This window comes from Trichophyton benhamiae, assembly GCF_000151125.1.
Source record: "Trichophyton benhamiae CBS 112371 chromosome Unknown contig01293.0, whole genome shotgun sequence".
NCBI classification, from domain to species: Eukaryota; Fungi; Ascomycota; class Eurotiomycetes; order Onygenales; family Arthrodermataceae; genus Trichophyton; species Trichophyton benhamiae.
This window is the reverse complement of record NW_003315113.1, coordinates 183,638-204,382: the sequence shown is the minus strand read 5'-3', so window position 1 is coordinate 204,382 and position 20,745 is coordinate 183,638. Positions and strand designations below refer to the sequence as shown.

The following is a 20,745-nucleotide window of genomic DNA, read 5'->3' as shown; positions in this document are numbered from 1 at the left end:
GCATTTTCAGCTTGTGGTGTTTGTGTTGAGCTTGAACCACTTTGTTGTACAAGAGTGTCCTGGCGTTTTGAAAAAATGGGCTTACTTTTTCATTCACACGGTGTCTTTTCTCTCTCTATATCTACCTTCTACCCTATTCTCTTTCGCCTTCTCTTTTATATTGTTGCCGAGGTGGGATTTGGCTGGCAGACGGGTTGTGTGCATTGGCTCGTAAATGTTTGGTAAACCGGGTTATACTCTTCGGCTCTAGATGGGCTGCCACGAATCGAGGCTTGTTCTTGTTATTTGACGGAGGCGGCGGGCTATTCTTATCTGATCCTCAATACTCCTCCTGCTGGTAGCATACTAGAGTAGATCTCTCTCTCTCTCTCTCTCTCTCGGGCAAATGATGCCAAGGTGTCCCTTTTTTTTGATAACTATGGATTGGCATCTTACATAATCCTGTAGTAAATCCCAAAGAGGAAACTCGGACGTACATTAACTGCGAGCACGGAGTATATACCACATCCTCTTCTTCATTTCTTCTCCATAAACCATCTTTCATTAGCTATGGCGCTCTTCTAGATACCCAGTAACATGCATGCATATGCTTGGACTAGATTATAAGCAATCCCTGGTGTGAGGTATTCCTGCAGTCCAATACGGAATATAGGCCACTGGAATTTCAGCATGGTGGTATACTTACACTCCATGCCGTTACACATGCACGCACTGTAAAGCACTTGCTGGCCCTTGCCCTCCCCGCATTGAATGGTCTCAGTGATAATCGTCATATGAATACCGTGTGATTTATATATGAATCCGCACTACATCCAGGATTTCCTCTTACCCATTTTAACATCCACATACTATCGCCCATGATCTATACTTCCACTCTTCCTACACCATCATGGTCTTTGAAAGAGTAAAGCAACCGCCCTCCCAGGCTAGAGACTCCCAGGAAACCCAAATGCATCCATTTGACCCGCTTTCCACATCTGAGATTGATGCAGCCGTTGCCATAGTCAGAGAGGCTCATGATGGACCTCTCAAATTCAATACTGTTACCTTATCGGAGCCACGAAAAGCCCAGATGATGGCATGGCTTGAGGACCCTGGCAACTCTCCTAGACCACATAGAGCCGCAGAAGTCGTTGCTATTACCCCTGATGGGAAACTCTATGATGGAATAGTTGATCTAACTACCAACGCAATCGTTGAATGGACTCTGGTGAAAGGCGTTCAGCCATTGGTAACGATGGAAGACTTACAATTTGTCGAACATATGGCCAGAAAGGATGAGGATATCATTAAACAGTGTGAGGCAATAGGTATACCCAGAGAAGATATGCATAGAGTGTATTGTGACCGTGAGTTCGTAACAATGCTGAGTGCTCTCAGGTTTACTTTGTAGCTGACGTTTGTTAATAGCGTGGACTATTGGATACGATGAAAGGTTCGGCAACAGTGACCGTCTCCAGCAAGCACTAATGTACTACCGGCCCGAAATTGATGACTGTCAGTATGCCTACCCCCTGGATTTTTGTCCCATTTTCAACCCTAATACCATGAAATTCATCCACATTGATGTCCCGGCCATCCGTCGACATGTGAGCAAAGCGCCACCGCCAAATTACCACCCCAAAGCGATAGAAAAAGAGGGAGGGTACAGGAAAGATCTTAAACCTATACACATCACTCAACCGGACGGTGTTTCATTTAAGGTTGAGGGCCGTCACATAGAATGGCAAAACTGGAAGTTTCACGTTGGTTTCAATCACCGAGAGGGAATCGTACTTCACAATATCACCTTCAACGACAAAGGAGAGTGTAGGCCAGTTTTTTACCGTTTGTCTCTTGCAGAGATGGTTGTTCCTTATGGAAATCCGGAGCATCCTCACCAGCGAAAACACGCCTTTGATATAGGAGAGTACGGAGCTGGATATTTAACGAACAGTCTCAACCTAGGCTGTGACTGCAAAGGTACCATACACTATATGGATGCAGCATTTGTCAATGCTGCAGGCGCAAGCACACTTATCAAGAATGCCATTTGTATTCACGAAGAGGATGCTGGAATTCTGTTCAAACACACTGATTTTAGGGATAACTCTACCATTATCACTAGGAGTCAGAAGTTGGTCGTATCCCATATATTCACCGCCGCCAACTATGAATATTGTGTGTACTGGATATTCCATCAAGACGGTACTATCCAACTGGAAATAAAACTTACTGGAATCTTGAATACCTATGCTATGAACCCTGACGAGGATACCAAAGGCTGGGGCACCGAAGTATACCCTGGTGTAAATGCACACAATCATCAACATCTATTTTGCCTACGTATAGATCCAAATATCGATGGGCCAAATAACACCGTTTTCCAAGTTGACGCTGTCCGTGGCCCAGGTGAAATTGGAAGTCCCCAGAACAAATATGGAAACGCCTTTTATGCCAAAAGGACAAAATATTGTACACCACCTGAGTCCGTTGCAGACTACGACGGATCATCAAGCCGTACCTGGGAAATATCCAACATCAACAAATTAAATAAATATAGTAAAATGCCCGTAAGTTACAAATTAGTAAGTAGGGAAGTGCCTTCTCTTCTCCCAAAGGAAGGAAGTCTGGTCTGGAAACGAGCTGGATTTGCTAGACATGCTATTCACGTTACCAAGTGTAAGCCCCATAACTTTTCGACATAGTTATTCTTCTTTTCTTCTTCTTCATTTAGTTAAACCCACGTTAACTGACGTATTCTTCAGATTCGGATGACCAAATTTACCCCGCTGGACGGCATGTCCCTCAAACTTCGGGCGAACCGTCTCATGGCCTTCCGGCCTGGATCTCAGGCACAGCAAATCAGTCCATCGACAATACTGATATAGTTGTCTGGCACACATTTGGAATAGCACACTTTCCTTCACCAGAAGACTTCCCGATCATGCCAGTCGAACCTGTATCTCTACTCCTCCGGCCTCGGAATTTTTTTGATCGTAACCCTGCTCTTGACGTAAAGCCGAACTACTCTTTGACACCAAGCCAGGTAAAAGAGGGATCCAACCCAGAAGTGCTCCAGGATGAATCGAGCAAGGCCGTTTAGTTTATTCTCATTCCTTACTTTAAAATATTGGACTAGGAAAGTAATTGTTCAAATTAAAATTTAGTATCCTGAATTATAACCGTCATGTTTACCTTCAGACAGCATTTTAATTTTAAATTCCTACCGGGTCTTAGAATAAGGTTGCTTAACGCCAAAATTCTATAATCGAGGAGGATGTTATATATAGGGTTATCTTTGAGCTGCGAACCCCATCTTCGGACCATCGTGATCAAAAATAACGAATTGACTCTTTAAAAACGACCCCCCAAGTACAGCAGGTGAGCGGTCCACCGGCTGAATTCCCCCAAAACATGTGTTGGTTCCTGGGATCTGTGCCCAGTTGATATGCTCACCGGGCACTATGGCTTTATAGTCATTGACATGAATTGCAAACTCTGGCAGGGTTGCGTTGCATGGAAATGTCCAGCCTCCATTCTCTCTATCAAATGCCGAACCGGTGATCGAGGAATAGTATTGCTCGGTAATTTCCCTGGGTAGAAGCATGAACGTGGTTCCAGTATCTGGATGGTACTGTAAGTATGACATAGTTTATGATATCCATAGGTTCATGGCCACATACCAACAACTGCCCTAAATCGATATGTAGAATTATCACTGGGTCCAGTAGAAAATCCATTGAAGGTGGTTTCCCACCATCCTCTTGAATTATCAACAGGCAGATAGCTAGGGTTCCCGATATGTTTCGTTTTATCAATAAAGCCGAAGTCATAGAACCCAGGAGCTTTATGCTTCAGACAAGCAGTAAAGATAGGTTTTTCGAGTCTCTCCATAATATTTCCAAACCAAGTCTTTTGTTTTTTTGGTGTTACTATAGACATATATGTTAGCAAGTTGTTAACCCAAAAAATTCAAGGATATGTCCCTTGCCTCCATTAAAAGGGTCAAATCCAAAACCAATAACCCCGTCTGTAACTGTTTTGTCTGCAAATTGATAACTAACCCATGTTGCTGCTTGCACACCTTGGGAAGACACTTCCAATCCGGCGAGATTGACTTTGTCTAAGAATACATTTCCAGCAGCTCCAGTCCCATCACCGTAACTGGTTTCCCAAATTTGTTTGGGGAGCTTTATTCCTGTTTTTTCTGGATGATAGATGCGATGGTTTCGTTGTGATTGTTCCGGAAGCTGGGATGAAAAAACCCAGCTATGTAGTCCCAGTTCATTAGCTTGTTGCTGGGGCAAAGATGTATGGAATGATAGGACTCACAAATCAGAAGACCCAGTATCAATGTCAACGAAGAGAGTATCATTTCCGATTGTAATTTCATTAACGAATTCAGTATCGTATTCATCAGGAGTGACTTTGACGGTACCATTGGCAAAAGAGCCCCCGTGCCTACTTATGCGAGAGACAGCTGGTGGTAGAGGTCTGTGATGTTTCCTCAGGCCCCTCCATAGTTCTTTCGGTGGCCAATCCGATTTAATGGTGTTTATGAGCCTTTGCTCGATCGTGAAATGGCCAGTAGTTGCAAGACTGTTTGTTGGTAGGGCCAGGGTAAGAGTAAAGAAACCTAGAAAAAGGGTGAATGCGGTGGAAAAAGGAGAGTGCCACATCATGAGTTGTATGCCCCCGAAAAAAAAAAGTAGAATCTAGTGGTACTATGGTATACACGGAGAATTGAGGTTGGGGAGTTCAATTCACGTTAATCAACTGAAGATGAATGGTGTCTCCTGTGGATGATATATGATATATATACATCATGGTGTATAAGCCACGGTTTTCATAAAAAACTGTTATAACTAACAATGGCCCCCGAATGACCATAGAAGCCGGGGCATTGAAATTGAGACCGGTACTGTGGCACTGCAGACCAGAGTGGGTAGGTGCTTGTTAAACTGACCCCAAGTAACAAACAAAACTTTCAAGAGCGGTTCGATGCATGGCTATCATGCTGCTCCATTTGGACTATGCCACAACACGCGGTTAGGCAGGCTGTCAGAACAAGGACCATGAATTCATAATTGGGTATATATCTCCTATAATGTGCAAGGGTATAGAGCTAAAAAAACACCCGTATTATGCACTTCTTGGAGAATAAATATATTCCTCGACTCGAGGTAAAGGAGGCGCAGGGGATCGTCCAGGGTCACAGGTGAGACACAAAGCAAGCGAAAACCGCTTGTGCAACACAGCGGACAAAGAGACATCAGTAAAAACGAGCCCCGATTTATTTTCGCCGAATAGGTTCTTGCGGAGCTTGTTGATACTCCTAAGGAGATTTTAGCCAAGAAGATATTTTCTCTTTGTGACCAAGATAATACGGTATTCCATGAGATGGACGAATATTAAAGTAAAACCAGACAGAGATAGGTCTTATCTATATATATGCATTAAACCTCATTTAGTATTTTTTTATACGTGGACTTTTAGTAGGGAAGGGATGTGTTTGTCGATATCTGTGTCCTTGAAAGTATCCGGTGCGATAGAGCAACACCTATACCGAACTGCCGAAGGCCAATAAATAGTCAGTCTGAGAGATCTAGGAGAAGAACTTAATTGGATTTCAAAACAAATAGGTAAGATATTGCGCGAAGCTTCCTTTGCGAGTATCTTAATAGTTGAATTTGCGTGAAAACCTCCGCTTCTTCAGCTCACGCCATGGCGATGAAGTTCGTGTTGTTCCATGAGTTTCCTTTTCTAGACTTCGTGAAGTTAGAGTGTGGTCCGAGCGCTGTTCCAGAAGGTAATAATAGACTAGGCTAAAAAGGGACTAGCGCCATATATCGCAGAAGAACAAGTTGGTCTCATGTTCGGTTTAACAGGACTTTTGCTACAAGCATCGCCAGATAATTTCGATTTGAACAAACCCGCCTTCGCCGAGCAGATTCAAATACTTAACTATATTACTACGGAAGGTTAGTATAATTCAAGTCTTCTGTCGTACAACTAGGCAAAAATAACTGACAAATTTCCTCAATCAGGAACTCAAATCACAACGCCGTTGAATAAGGCCGTTCCATCAACCCCTGTTTCTTATATTCCTCAAGGCCGTTCGCAGCCTTCGATTCGGGATAGACAGTTTATATATCACCATGGCTTCAGACGCAGAGAACTTCACACAATACCCGATACAGATTGATTCACAGTCCAAAGCGCTTTCAGACCCCACTTCCAATTCCGCCGAGCTCAATGCCCTACTCGAAGCCATAAACCAAACACACCGTACTCTCCTCAACCTTGATCCCCCAAATATCCCTCCCCCACCTCGACCCGTAAATCCCAAGCGAAGCGCACAAATAGCGAAACTCCGCGACACAGCCAACACTGCTTACCGAAAGTCTTCCTTTGCGGAGGCCGTCAAGATGTACACCCTTGCGATTGAGATGGCACTTGGGCGGCCAGCGTGGGAGCCTGTGGGCTTAGTGCGTGAGGAGCTATCTGCGCTTTATGCAAACAGAGCACAGGCCTACATGCAGCAGCAACTGTGGGCTGAAGCATGGGTTGATGCACAGCTTAGCGTGGAGTGTAACGAGCAGGGAAATGGAAAAGCCTGGTGGCGAGGCGGAAAGTGTCTTGTTGAGATGGGACGATGGGAGGAAGCCCAAAAGTGGATTACCAAGGCCCTAGACATCGAGGGTGGAGGTGACTATACGAAGGAGCTAAATGCGTTGATGGTAGATATTCACACAGGGCTTGAGAAGAAGTTTTAGATGATTGATTCCTTTTCTTTAATGATGCAGCTGGCTTTTATCTTCTCTGTTTATTTTTTTCTGCATTTACTAAATATATTGGTTTCAACTCGGGAAAAGGTGCAAACAGCATGAACTGAATACCATCACTCCTCGTAGTTGGTATAGAGAAAAGCAGGCCTACCTATGCAGCGTTAATAAGAAACACGATAGTTGTATGAAGGGTTTCTTAAAAAATGCATTTGGGATAAATTGGTTTGATACATAGAGAATATGATAAACGATAGCACGCCAGCCTAACTCCAACACTCGATTAAGCAGCAAGGAAAAGGAGAGCAAACAAACTCGACGTTTTTGAACCAGGATATACGCCCAACGGTAAATAAAACATGCGGTTATGCAGGAACAAAGGAAACAGCCTGTGTAAGGCGAATGTATGATATACAGGGATGGAAAGAATAGAAAACAGCAACGCAGAGATTCGTTTGGTAAACGAAGTTATAATGAAAGTGACAGGCTTAAGGCAAGATATTAGAAAAAAATATTCTTGCCCTGCCTGTCATGTTGAGGGAGGTTCGGCCTGTTCCTCTACTGAAGCCTCGCGGTTCTGTTTCCGCTTTTCGACGATTTTCTGCAGAGTCTGGAGGCGTTCTTGTGTAACTCGGATGGCATTTTCGGCTTCACGCTCAGACATTCTATCGCGATGTAGACGACTTTCAAACTCCTTTTCAGCACGGCGGTTGGGCTGCTGTTTGTCGTCTCGGGAATGCGCGTTATCAACAACCGGGAATGAGAGACCATCTAGCCCTACTCTCTCCTCCAGCCAGTCCCAAAGCTCATTCTCTTCTCGGTGCCATAGTTCTTCTAATGCAATTAGCCGGTCGGGCGCGGAATGAGACGTGAGCCCAGCTCTAGAAGTTGGATAGCCAGGGACGGAAGCACGGAACCACATAGTGACGAGAAGAATCACGAGAACACCGATAGTCATATTGCTGCTCCAGAATGGCTTTATGATGTCTACCACTGGAGCAAAGGGGCCATAGAGGGTTGACAGGAAGCCGTTGTCGGGCTGGGATTTGGTGGAATCCAGAGCAGCTTGGTCTTTGGCGGCAACTGCCATTTCGGCTGCCATGCGGATGCGTCTTCCTTTGCCCTTTGGCCCGGCTTTGATTCCAGGACCGCGGGCAACTGCAGCTCTGACCGCTTTGACGAGATCATTGCCGAAACTAAGTTGGCCATCGCTAGCACCTTTTTCGATTGGACCTAAGCAGCCTATTAGTAAAAAAAGAGATTATATGGAACTGATGACGACCAGTGCGTTAGTTACCTTTAATCCAACTCTTGCCTGTCCATTCTACAAGGCACGACATGACCATCCTTGTGGCGTTTCCAGGGGCCCAGGTGAGGAGGTATTTAGTTTTCACTGAAAAGACATTCCCACTGGGTACGTCTGGTGTCTGGGTGGTGAGAGTGACAAGAACCGCCTTCTCAAGATCGAGGAAGTCAAGTTGCTCAGAGCTGATACATTTTGTTTGCTTCGGGCCGATTGCTCCGTTCAACGGTTTGATGTAGTTGTATGACCGGGTCCTGGATTCATTTGTGAGACCCTTTTTGTCATCCTCGAATTGAAGATCGGTGACTTTCTGGTAATCAACCAAAAATTTGGACATGAAGGCAGCCGAAGGAATACCGAAGACGAGAGCGTACACTTGTCCCAAGGGAGCGGGAATAACTTCATCCTTGATCAGTTTGTCAAAACGCCCAGCAGGGTCATTGTATTCCGTTGGTGCATGAGTCTTAGGACCCGGAAACTCTGGACTTGAACTGGTTCCGTTTTCGCCAGACTTTGTTTCTTCACCGGGACCGGGAGCCTGCGGAGTCCCCATAGCAGAAAGCGGTACGGTAGAGGATTTGCGAAGTACGCGTTGTGCTTGGTCCGGTGCTTCGCTGCCCGCTACACTGTTGTCTTCGCTTCCGTTATTAGTAATCTCAGCGCCGTCTTCATCTTCATCGTACACCTCGTCATCGTCATCCAAGTCCGAGGCACTGTCGTCAAAGACGTCATCTGTCTTTTCAGTTTTGTCTCCAGTACCCTGGTCGATATGCGTTCCGTTGATGGAACTTTTGAGGGTGGGGTGGCTGATTTTCCAGATATTGACCATCAAGTCGTACGTTGCATCTCGACTGAGCAAACTGCGGAAGGTATGGCGCGCATGCAGGGATTGTATGGCAATGGCATTTGGGAAGACCATGGCTGTAGACTCCTTTTCTATAGCGATGACTTCATCGAAGGCGATGACTAACGTGGTTACCCATCCCAAGATATTGCTTGAGAAGCAGATATGGCCTTCGGAGATATACAGTCGGCCAGCAAGGATGATCTCTCTCTGTAATGCACAGCTGTAGTCCTCAATCAGGTAATCGTCCTCGGGAACACTGCGGAAAAGCGAATGAAAGTCACGGTTTCGTTTCTTACTGGCAACGGCGAACCCGGTGAGACGGGGGACACTGGTATTCCCTGCGGTGAGGTTTGTTCCGATCGGTGCACCGATTGTAGTATTTGTTGTAGCGGCAGAGGAGCCACGATCCCTGCGAGCACGGCGGCTCTTAAGACTGCCGTTTTGTTTAAGACTTTCGGCCGTCTCACTGTGGACACTGCCTCCCGGCGGAGTATTTTCACCAGCGTTATCTCTAACCACGGTGTTTAAAGGGTTTGCAGGCTGGTTGTCTGTGTTAATGCTGTCCACGGTAACTATGGGAGTTACTGGGGTATTTCCATAGGCCATAGAAACAGCCCTTGCAGCCCGTACGTCTTCCATGCGCGCAGCAAGTTCGTCACGTTGTGAGACTGCAGTCTTTGCACGAGGTCTTCCAGCAACGTCCAACTTGCTGCCTTCACCGTCACCTGCGGCCTTTTCAAGATGCTCTAGTCCAAGATGACTAAAGTCAAGATCACCCGTACCCAGGGTATTGACGGCCAGCTCCTTTTTGCCATTCTGTGGGGCGACATTTTCCTCGCCTCCAGGGGTAGCTCCAGGTTTCTCTTGCTCGCCCGAGTCTCGAGTATCCCCCTCGGTGTTGTTCTGCTCTTGAGAAGTCTTGCTGCCTTTGGCCTGGGGATTTAAGCTGCTACTTAGAGTTGTGGCGGCATTCTGTGCCGCAGAAACCATGGACGAGAAGAAACCCGCTCCAAATTGTGACGTAGACGACTTTCCCTGAGACTTGGGGTCTTCTGGGGCCGGTGATACAGGAGGGACTGATGAATTGGATAGTTTACTTGATTGGTGAGCTGCAGACGCTGACCGTACGCGGCGGTGGGATATCATGTTGCCTGAAGGGCTGACAACAATGTTGGAAGACGGCTGATCAGGGGTATCATTTTGGGCAGTAGATTCCGGGGAGTTGACGATATTGGTCAGAAGAGTGTGCTGGGAATTGAACTCGCGGTTAGTAGGAGTCGGAGGGGTGACAGTGGTGACTATTTCCGGTGCGTTCCTGGACGTTGGAGGAGTCTGGGGATTTCCGTTCAACGGGGCGGGTTTATCAGCTCCTTGACGGCCAGCGTCAAGGGAAGTTGATGTTATAATTGAATGGGGCAACGGCGGTGCCGTTTGTATAGGTGGTAGCGTTCTCACGGAAGATCCGCCATCTACAGATCCGTTGGAATCTTTCCCATTGTTGCTGCCGGCTAGCTTTCCAGAGCTCCTGTTGGGACTGGTATCGGTGCTCCTGTTCGTCATCCGGTGAACGAACGCTTCTTTCAGCTTCCGGCCGGTTGGGGAGGTTGACGGTCTATCTGGGGAGACTCCCAAGGTAGACGGATTCCTGGAGGGACCCTTGAAGCTGTCGAAACTGACCTCTGATGCGGTGTTTGAGCGTAGTCCTCCGGCGTTGCTGTCAATCTCATCCTTATAGATGCCGAGTTCGGGGGTAGATGCTATCGGATCCCCGCGGGAGTGACTTTTTGTACATTTGTTAGCATTCAGCATTCGTCCAGCATGCGGGACAACAAGGTAAAAGAGCAAGACACATACACGTCTGATTCCGAGCAGTCTGAGACATGGTTGCTCTCTGGGTTTGTCATGGACCTGCGGCGCTGCCCATTGATCTCTACCGACGGCAGGGAGACCTTGGACTCGCCGGCCTGCCAGTCGTAGCCCTCGACCTGCTCGGCGTCCTTATTCAACGAGGTCGACGAATTGCCCTTCTTCCGGGTCCGTCTTCTGGCCCCCGAGAGCAGCTTTGAGATGCCACTGGGAGCGTCGCTGTGGCTCGAGGCAGCGCTGCTGGTCGCCGGCCTCGCCTCCTCCGCCCTCGATTCAATGGTCGAGCTTCTGTTCCTAGGATCCGTCTCGGGCCCGTCGGTCTTCCCCAGCGCCGTCCGGCTTCGATTCTGCATTGTAAACACCTTTCTCAGGCCGTTCGAGGGGGCGGCTGCGGGTGCAGGGTCACCATGGCTCTCCATGAGCGCCAGCACATGAGCATCCGCTGTCGTGTGCGTTCGACAAAGGGAACAGCAGCCAGGACGGAGGGCGTTAACTGTCTCTTTAATCCTCCGGCCACGGGCGTAGCAAGGGCGTCCTGCAGCCTGGTCGAGCAAGGCAAGGCTGTAGTTATGTAGTTATGTCTGTAGTTATGTCGGTCGTCTGCTCGCCGTCGTGGTGGCCACCCATCCCAGGGCCCTCTTCCGGTCCACCAGCGGGCGCGAGAGACGGAGAAAAGGAGCAAAGGAAGCGGCTGGATCTCCCTGTCGCTGGCCGGCTCTTCCCAGCATCTAACTAGGTCTCGATCGGCTGGTCTTGCGGCTGCTCGTCCGTCGTCCTGCCTGGCTGCCACACTGCTATGGCTAACTTAACACTAGAGAGAGAGAGCGCAGAGAGACAGACGGAGTTTCGCTCGCCGGGCCGCCAGAAGCGGGCGATGTCGCGGTACTTCTCGCTACACCAGAATTCTGCGGGCAGCCGAAGTACCGCGACATCGACGCACCCAGAACCGCCCGCTTGACATCATCGCCAGGCCTTGCTTTGCTTTTGCTTTCCTGCTAGCTGCTAGTTGGCTCTCTGGCTGCCAATATAACGTCCGCTGTACTCTGTACCTCCGCCGGTGCCACTGACAGCGCCTACACGGAGACACGCAACGGCTCGCTGGGGGTGCACAGCGCACAGGGATAGGGATTATGACCTGCTTTGCCCGCTGCCGGCCTCGCCTGACGATATAGCTAGTTAGTTACCTGCTGCGACTTCTGGCGGCCATGGAGTCCTCGCCGCTGCTGCTCGTAAGCCTCTCTCTGTGTCTCTCTTTGTGTCTGTGTGCGTGTTCTAACTGTCTGTCTATCTACGTGTCCAGGCCCATACTCACGCCCGGAATGCGCTCCATGAGACCCGCAAGTCGAACCCCGTCGCCGCGAGCGAAGAGCACGATCTCGCAGCGGGCGAGTTTGCAACCGCTCGACTGTCCATTACAGACCCAAGTGTAAGAGCTGTCTAGCCAGGAACCGAAGAGAGAGAGAGAGAGTGAGTGATTCGTTTCTGACCGTCTGGATGCTGTGATAGGCCGCGAGGACGCTTCGACTGCTCGAAGACCACCACAAGCAACTCGCTGCCATCATCCGGTTCCAACATGAGAATCCTCCGTCCGCTGCAGAAGCAGAGCGGAAGCTCTCGGGCGGCGCAGACGAGTTGGCCCCCAACCCTACAGCTAGTCCTGTTGCGCATAGGGCCTCTGGGTTGACTGCTGGGTCGCAGTACCAACAGCAGCACCACAGCAGACAGCAACATCACCATCACCATCAACAACAACAACAACAATATGTACAGCATCCACCGCGCTTGCTTTCACAGACCAGCTCCGGGTCTCGCAATTCGTCCATTGCCGGAAACCTAGCGTCTGCAAGGGGCATACCCTCCCAGAGACAGCATGCCAACCCCGTTTCGCCTACAGTGTCGGCTCAGAATGCCCGAGCGAGGATGGCAGGCTCCCCGGTCCAGGCGAGACAGAGAGACGGCAGACGGGCTGACCAGCTGTCAACTGACCCCCAGGCCTCGCCGCAGAATCGTTCTCGGGAAGGGAACCGCTCCTGGGGCCAGCCGATCAGCCCGACTCGCGTTACGGCCCAGGAGTACGTCTCCCCTTACATCAAAGACACCGCCATAGCCGGTCTCAAGTCAATCACCGGAGATGAACCATTCAAACGCTTCTATTCGACCTTTGAAGGCGTCATATCGAAGCTTTCTGCTCCCCTTGCCTTTGCTAGCTTACCCCTGGGAGTCGACGGCGCCTCTCAGCCTCGACTTCTCTCGGGACAAAAGGCTCCAGCTGCAGACACAAAGACTGACACCGACGCCGCCGTAGCGGACTTTACCAGCTTCTCAGACAAGGACCCAGATGTGTCTAAGCTTATCTCCAGTGCTGCATTGAGGGCCATCAAGGACAAAGACGGCCACTTTGGCTCGCATAACCCGGCTGAATCATTCTATGTAGTGCCCACAACAGGTGGAATGATATCCTATGCCGGCATACTTTCTCGGGAAGAAAAGGAGGCTGTGAAAGACAGCCTGGAGTCCGTCGAAGATGACTTTGTCGATGCTAGTGAAAACCCCCCTTCCCCTGAAGACTTCGTACAAAAGGCCGCCAGCAAGCTGGATCGAAGCACCACTCTACCGCCACGCAAGAACAAAGGCGATCACTCGAGATCCCTGAAAACCGTAGAGGAGCTTCATATGGAGAACGAGGCTCTGAGACATCTGTCTGACACACTGGCGAAACGCCTACATATGTGGGAAGTGAATGCCCAGTCGTCATCACTCGCTCTTCAACAGTCCATACGTGCCATGCACAACCAGCATGCCATCTTACCGTCTCTCCAGACATCTCCTGCAGCTTCTACTACCGGTGAACCCATGTCATCAGCAGTACCTGGTGCTGCCTCAGACATGCGCATCAGGGAACTACAAGAGCTGATCAGGAACAACGAACGGGAACTGGAAAAAGTCAGCCGTGAGAACGAAAAGCTTAGAGCCGTAGTCGAGAGGTATAGAGAGCGATGGGAGAAGCTGAAAGAGGGTGCTCGGGTTAGACGTGAGGGTGCTGGCAATGGGAATGGGAATGGAAGACCTTCCAAGGACGACTCCAAGGAGAGAGCCGAGGAAGAAGATACTAATAACAATAAGCAAGGGGATTGAGATGAGTTTTCCAGTTAGCTTATGCCAGATTTCAAGGATCTTATGTACACACACACTGAATCTAAGTCACTCGTTCGTCGATTATTTGCATCAAAGGACTGACTGGTTGTTTTGATGAACGCTCAAGTATCAACACGAATAGCGAGAGTAGCAACGGGAAAAAAAAAAAAATACAATGGAAAAAACAACCACCACCATCATTCGGAACGCTAGATGATAATTAAATACATCGCCTGCTGGGCTCTATAGCGGAGTATTAAAATGTATTAAAGACAGAAGGAGAATAGAAGGCCAGCATGGGCCTAGGAAACGAAAGAAAAGGCGAACAAGGGAAAAAAGAGAGAGATTTCGGGCTGAGAGGTGAGGATACTGGATGGTTTGAGTCGTGAGATGTACATATAAACAGGGCCGGATCCAAGGCAACGGATATCTTCATGGCTCCGGCTGGCGGCTGGTAGGCTCTTCGGAACCCTCAGCGGGAAGTTTCCCCTTTGACCTACGGCCGCTGAGCCGTAAGTTGCCTCCAAAGTTCAATAGGCCGCCACTCCACGAATCACTCAGACTCCTTATCCGCTGCTGTTCACTTGGGAATGCATCTGGACCTGTAGTTGAAGTTGATCGCGATATCTGAGGCCCGTCCCTTGGTGTGCCAGTTGACTCGACTTCAGTCTCGGCCACAGGGCGTGGATCAAGCGCTGCGTCCAGATAAAGCGGAATACCTGCTCGTACCCTATTCTTGGATTTGTGCCTGGTGCTTCCGCGTAAGCTTCTCCGTAGTTGTTGGGGGGATCCTTCTCCCCGTCGTAAAGAGTCTGCAACAACAGCGCTTAACCCGCCTGATAACGGGGGGAGAAGCGGACCAGGGGAGAATCGGGAAAGAGAGTTTCGATGCACTGAGCCGGGGGTGCGTAGAGGCTGACCGGAGTGCTTGTGCGTGCTATGCTGCTCTGCTCTGGTTGGGGAACGGCGTCGAGGGCTTCCTTGAGGCGTTTGTGGACCAAGTTGGGGAGGTGAAATCCGATGAGGTGAATCCGTTGCGCCCGGGGCAGCCGGGAATTGCAAGACCACATTGGTTGGAGGAGGGTAGACGTCTGCACTACGGGATAAGGTATCCTTACCAGGAGTGGCAGCAAGGTAGTCTGATTCTTCTCTCTCATGACTTGGGGTTGCCCAGGGGTTGGAAATGGCAGGCAGTGGAGAGGGATCCAGAATTGAAGAAGAGCTTGAGATAGGGGGTAGCAGAGACCCGGGAGAGGCAGATATCCGGACACGCGGAGTCAACTGTCCATCCTCGTCCTCGGATTCGTTATAGACCTCTTCCAGGCTCTGGAGCGAGCGAGATGGTGAAGGCTTTGTCTTTGAACCCGGGCCGGCGCTATCGGTACTCTGTCTTCTGGGTATTGGTGCACCATCTTGCTGCCAGTCAACATAGTCTCGATATGGTTCCTCGTTCTGAAGACCGATGGCTTCCTCCTCATCTGTCTCCGACTCAGATTCAGATTCATCTTCCTTTTGGACCCTCCCGCTCGTGATGAGATAGACGGCGAAGAAAGTCAATAGACAGCCACCAACAAACTTGGCAACCCTTTCTCCGGTTGCAGATTCAAAATCACGATATAATATAGCACTTCCCACAATAACTGATAAGGTGAACAGCACAAACTGAGTTGGGATCACCTGCGTCGAGTTGAAGTGCTGCAGCGCGCGGTTGATATATCGAATCTGCATCACAGCACTGAACACCAGGACGGCCACAAGGACATACGTTATAGGGAATGTGATTGCATGCCAGAGTGTGTTTGAAAGAAGGGAGGAAACTCCCTTGGTAGACAGGGCTGTATAACCGCCTATGCATTTCAATGTCAGCTCAGATATAGAGAAAAGCAGAACTATGAAAAAGCATCTTACCAAACAATCCAACAAGCCCAATATCAATCAGGATGGTCTTTCTCCCATACTTTCTGCTTATCAACATCAAAGCAATAATCAAAACAACGGTAATCCCGAGGTATGTCTCAAACTCCCAGCGTGTAATCATACCCCATATTTCATCCGGACCGATCTTGTTTTCTGATGTTTTGGCACTCAGGACGACGATGACAGCTCCAGCAACGGCAATCACAACTCCAAGAAAGTCTCGCTGGCGGAATCTCTCCTTCAGCATGAACGGCGCAATCACACAGTTCGAAACCAGGGCAACAACTCCCAGGGGAGAAACAATGGAAGCTGGAGCGAATCCATAAGCCAGGAAATTGCCAGCTTCTCCCACAGTCATCAGTACTATGCCAAACCACCAGTATGAGGAACGGAGGTATGACTTTCTGTCAACACCGGCTATGCTCTTCTCAAACGAGGTCGCTGTTCGGTCGGATAAGAAAGAGCGCTGCAAAAGGTCGTCGACTGCCTCATCTTCTGACGATTGATTCTCCTGGCTTTGCGTATGAGCGTGTCCATTTCCGTTAGTATGCGCCTTGCGTGGTCGGCGTCGTCCACCTTCCTCCGGGTCATCAGTATACCGGGTTGCACTGACATCATCCTGACTTTGGGCATTCTCCCTGTCTACCGTCCCGTAGTCACTGTAACTGCTCGTCGGCCCGTCTGGTCTTGGTGGCGATGAGGTCCGTTTCCACTCGGCCCTCAGCCGTAGTATATTCCCTTCATATTCCCGCTCAATACGAACATGAGCATAACGCTGGATATTCAGGGCAACCGAGATAAGGACATTGCCTACAATCGCAGTGACGATTCCTATCGTAGAGGACCACTCGCTGATTGGGTCTCTCTCATGCCCGCCTTCACCAGGCTTCTCGCCGATGAGGACGGGAGCATTGCCAGCAGCAAAGGAGGACTGGTGTAACGGCGAAGGTAGTGCTGTGGAGGAGACCTGCTCGGCGATAAGGAAGAGGAGAAAGGCGACAAGCATTGTCACAGAGGCGGAAAAGGAGCTCTTCTCGGCCTCGAAAGTGCTGCTTCCCGCTCGTAACTGGATGGCCAAATAACCAGGGCGTTCCGGCTATTGCTTGATGTCCCTGATGCTGCACACCGGCCGTCGTAACTAGCCAACGCCGCTTGAGGGCTTCCTTTGACGGCTGCCGTAGAGGGTCTACCGCATGTAGAGGGCAGATTATGAGGCTGCTATCAAGCCTTCATCCGCTCTCAGGGCGCTCGCAGGTCGGAGCCAGGTTTTGGTCAGGTCTTCGAGCTAGCTGGCCGTCGATAACTAGTAAATATTTAGTCAACCAGGGCTCGGGGTAAACAGTCTTCTTCTTCGTCTTCTTCGTCTTCTTAGCGACAGCAACTGATCCGCCTGCTCGTCATACCGGGACTCCTGAGACGGTTGCGCCTTTGTCCGCGACGCACTCTAGAGAGGCGAGAGCATGAAGAGATGCCAGGGAATGCGAGGATTTGGACGGCCGCCCCCCAGCGTGGTGGATGGCTGGGATTTTTGGATGACTCGCGCGCCAACCAACCAGAACGGGCGCGGAAAGCCCAGCTTGTGATTTATATGCAGCTAAACTAATTCAGTGGAGTCAAAGCTGCAAAAGGTGCGTCAGGAGTGTTTATCAAAGGCGCCTTGAGCGGTGCTGGTGACGGTGATGGCGACGACGGCCGCAGAGACGTTGGGTTTGTGGATGGTTTCATTAACTATGTCCAGTGCTCGCCGTATGTAGAGCTACGTTGGTTACGCCGTGCAAGAAGAGCAGAAATCGAGCAGCGCCAGCAGCATCAAGTAGCACAGCATGCTCGATGGCAAAGTCTGGCTTCGTATTATGGAGAAAATCGCGAGTGTCTGAAAATTTAGATGTCACAAGGGTATATATTTCGATAGTTGATTTCAAATCCTCCCAGCTTGCTGCGCCTTTTTATGCCTGTTATGAATCCTGATGTACTTATTCTACAATATATTATTACTCCATATCGCCCTCTCCCACGGTAGTCATGGCCGTTATGGACCTCCAGCTAATAATTCCGTTTTATCCTCTTCTTGTCAGGGCCTTTCCCCTTGGTTTCCTCCTCGTCGTCACTCAGCTCGGCGTAGATAGTCTTGGGCTGGGTGTCTTTCCATGCATAGGTGAATATAGGATTCTTCTCGGCGGCTTCGGCATACTTTAGAAGTGCCTCGCGAGGATCCTCATCTCTCATCGAACTGAGAGGTATGTTGTCCTGGATGTGTTTCTCGTCAGGCTGGCTTTTGGCAAAGGGCGTCTGGGCCGGTACGTGAGGCCGGCAAGGATCTCTCGATCGCCCTGAAGCTGTGAGTCCAACATTGGGGTGCCTAGCTGCAAAGCTAGCTGCTGCGATTCCGCTGCCGTTAACAATGCCCTCGCCCGAGAAACCGAGAGAGATGTCAGTTGTAAAGTTTGGATCGTCGTCGACATGTCGTCGCTTTGGTGCCTTGGACATTATCGTGAGAGCTCCATTATGCGAGAGGGACGGGTTATATAGCAAATGCGTTTCCGCGTTAGCAGATCCAGTGACGATTTGATTGAGCTTTTCATGCCATAAGACGGAAATCAGGGGTGAGTCGGGGGTCACAAGAGTAACCAGCTCGGGTTTGAGGGTAGCAGGATTCAGTATATGTAGATGTCCGGTCTCAGAACCCGTCACGATGTTCGCTCCAGTTGGAGAAAATTGGATATTAGAAGTCGGGTAAAACTTTGATCCAGATACGTGTGAGACAGTCGTTATCGGCTGTTTGAATTTCCTGGTATCCCACAGCTTAATCAGGTCGTCTCCTCCCTTGGTGACCACCAGCCGTCCATCTGGGCTGATATCCAACCCACTGATCCATGAATCCTTCGTATGTGCATCTTTGATCTCGGCACTCGGTCTGGTAAAAGGTCCATCTCCTCCCCACATAACAAGGCTGCCATCAAGAGCGCTTGCTATCAGAGCATTTGGTCCTCCCTGCGTAGGCGATGCCCAGGCAACCGCTGTCATCCTACTCCTACCTGCAGACCCAGCCACTTTTGATCTATGCACAATGACTTCCTTCTGGCTTCTAGGATCATTGACATCCCAGATACGTAGTGTGCTGTCAGTGCCGGCAGTGACGCACAAGTTATAGTCCGTTGGACTCCAGGTCCCGCTGGTAACTTCAGATATATGGCCCTTCGTGTTCTTCATGTCCCTCAAATACATGTCTCCCTTCACAAACTCCGCAAGAGTATCGCCATCTCGGCTCAGAATCTTTGCTTGCGGCGTGGCCGATACCACTAGGACCTGGCTGGGGGAAATGGGGTTGAACTTCGCAATGTGAACAGGATGTATCTCGGATGAAGAGGTTGCGTTTTTCCTTGCATTTGGTTCGACCGACTTGAACGCCCGTAATGTTGAAGGTGTTAATGATGCAAAGTCATGGAATTTAACTGTGCAGTCAGTCGAACCCGTGATCATTCGCGCTCCGGCGGTGTCGAGTGTTATCGTCGTCACAGCTCGATCGTGCGTTTTAAAGACGAGGTTATGGGAAACTGGGAATTCATCCTCTGGTGAATCTGAGTCTGAATCTGAGTCTGAGTCTGAGTCCGAATCTCCGCCATCTTTATCTTCGGCGGCTTCCTGCGAAGGGCTTGCCGGCTTTTCTGCTGTTCGCGCGCCGGGTGTTTCGATAGGCTCCTTTCGCTTCGTTCGATCAATCTGGGTCTTAATGTCGGCTTCTTTCGTCTGTTTCCCAAAGCCGCTGGGGAAAAACTTCTTAAACTCTTCCTCGTCGAATCCCTCCATGGTGTAGCTGATAGACTGACTCTAGAAATGTAAGCTAAAGCTGTCTTATCAACTTTGAGAGGCGAGAAATAACGAACGAGCCAAGTTGCCTGATTTGTTAAGTTTGTGCTGTTTGCATAACTAAACTTTAGATATCACGTGCATGAAATAAGGTTAACATTTAAGCGCCTTTCTTGTAAGACCCACTTTTGCCGCGGAATTCTAAATTTCCCAGCGGAGTATGGAGTACCAAGTCTTTTTTCTCACTACGACCTAGACAACCCCAACTAACTTGGCAAATTATTTACCTATCTCGAAACCATTATGGGAAAAATGTCAAGGCCACCATCTGAACTATGCCCAGATTTTGGCCTGGCTGCTATAGAGGACGTGCCAAACTTAGGACTAATCGAAGCTGAGACCTGCCGTACACCTGAGGTCATTCTTGACGCTGGTTATACATACACGCCGATACATGGAGTTTACGCATAGCAGTGAGTTTTGGATCCTGGGTGAAGTTGAACTGCTAATCCCCAATCAAGAGCTATGGGATATCTCGGAGAGGAAAGCACCTTTTAACGATATTGACCCTGAGTACCTCGGGATGAGTATCAGTATGATGATGCAACCCATCTTCCATATATTACAGCCTTTTAGGCCCGCCTCCAATACGGCTACTCGATAATGGGCAGTGAACTTCTCTGTTTTATAAACCAGAAACTTGGTATAAGTAACTACGTTCTCTTTGTGGTTAGATTTGCATGTAGCCAATGCCCACGCGGGTTAAAAACAGCACTATGTCCTAGGGAAAAGTTCGTCTTCGAAACACCATTCCAACAGCCACAGGGCACGAGAAGAAAATGTTTCTTAAGATTGTGAAGAGAATGATCGAGTGGGAGTAAGGGGAGCGAAGTAATGCGCGGGAACTCCTCAACGACCCTTGGCTTCATATGAATTACCCAACGGCGTGAGTGAGGATGCCACACTAAGTCTGTACTATACGGAGCAAGTGAAATGTGAAATGTGTTTGAATGGAATGGTCTAATATCAATTTATGAGCTTGCAAAAAGAGCTTGCTTGAATGATATTATACAGATAGGCGGCGCATAGAAGCAAAGGAAGGA

General features: G+C 49.3%; 7 protein-coding genes across 7 annotated transcripts; 3 read left to right on the top strand and 4 right to left on the bottom strand.

Moving 5' to 3' along the window:
* Positions 1-889: 889 nt before the first annotated feature.
* Positions 890-3,085, top strand: ARB_04019 (peroxisomal copper amine oxidase, putative; the record flags this gene model as incomplete). Its single annotated transcript, XM_003017097.1, has 3 exons — positions 890-1,349; positions 1,411-2,661; positions 2,748-3,085. 3 exons carry the CDS (start codon positions 890-892, stop codon positions 3,083-3,085), a joined length of 2,049 nt encoding a protein of 682 aa, XP_003017143.1.
* Positions 3,086-3,274: 189 nt separating this feature from the next.
* ARB_04018 (uncharacterized protein) lies at positions 3,275-4,661 on the bottom strand (the record flags this gene model as incomplete). Its single annotated transcript, XM_003017096.1, has 4 exons — positions 3,275-3,606; positions 3,666-3,914; positions 4,067-4,251; positions 4,315-4,661. 4 exons carry the CDS (start codon positions 4,659-4,661, stop codon positions 3,275-3,277), a joined length of 1,113 nt encoding a protein of 370 aa, XP_003017142.1.
* Positions 4,662-6,140: 1,479 nt separating this feature from the next.
* On the top strand, positions 6,141-6,758 carry ARB_04017 (uncharacterized protein; the record flags this gene model as incomplete). The annotated part of the gene is made up of 1 exon (XM_003017095.1): positions 6,141-6,758. The coding sequence occupies one exon, from the start codon at positions 6,141-6,143 to the stop codon at positions 6,756-6,758; it is 618 nt and encodes a 205-aa protein (XP_003017141.1).
* A 538-nt stretch (positions 6,759-7,296) lies between these two features.
* On the bottom strand, positions 7,297-11,202 carry ARB_04016 (GRAM domain protein; the record flags this gene model as incomplete). Its single annotated transcript, XM_003017094.1, has 3 exons — positions 7,297-8,000; positions 8,065-10,697; positions 10,772-11,202. The coding sequence occupies 3 exons, from the start codon at positions 11,200-11,202 to the stop codon at positions 7,297-7,299; spliced, it is 3,768 nt and encodes a 1,255-aa protein (XP_003017140.1).
* A 786-nt stretch (positions 11,203-11,988) lies between these two features.
* On the top strand, positions 11,989-13,918 carry ARB_04015 (uncharacterized protein; the record flags this gene model as incomplete). Its single annotated transcript, XM_003017093.1, has 3 exons — positions 11,989-12,012; positions 12,084-12,209; positions 12,290-13,918. 3 exons carry the CDS (start codon positions 11,989-11,991, stop codon positions 13,916-13,918), a joined length of 1,779 nt encoding a protein of 592 aa, XP_003017139.1.
* A 432-nt stretch (positions 13,919-14,350) lies between these two features.
* Positions 14,351-16,841, bottom strand: ARB_04014 (DUF803 domain membrane protein; the record flags this gene model as incomplete). Its single annotated transcript, XM_003017092.1, is given in 2 exon segments — positions 14,351-15,807; positions 15,827-16,841. 2 exon segments carry the CDS (start codon positions 16,839-16,841, stop codon positions 14,351-14,353), a joined length of 2,472 nt encoding a protein of 823 aa, XP_003017138.1.
* A 1,037-nt stretch (positions 16,842-17,878) lies between these two features.
* Positions 17,879-19,642, bottom strand: ARB_04013 (uncharacterized protein; the record flags this gene model as incomplete). The annotated part of the gene is made up of 1 exon (XM_003017091.1): positions 17,879-19,642. The coding sequence occupies one exon, from the start codon at positions 19,640-19,642 to the stop codon at positions 17,879-17,881; it is 1,764 nt and encodes a 587-aa protein (XP_003017137.1).
* Positions 19,643-20,745: the final 1,103 nt, after the last annotated feature.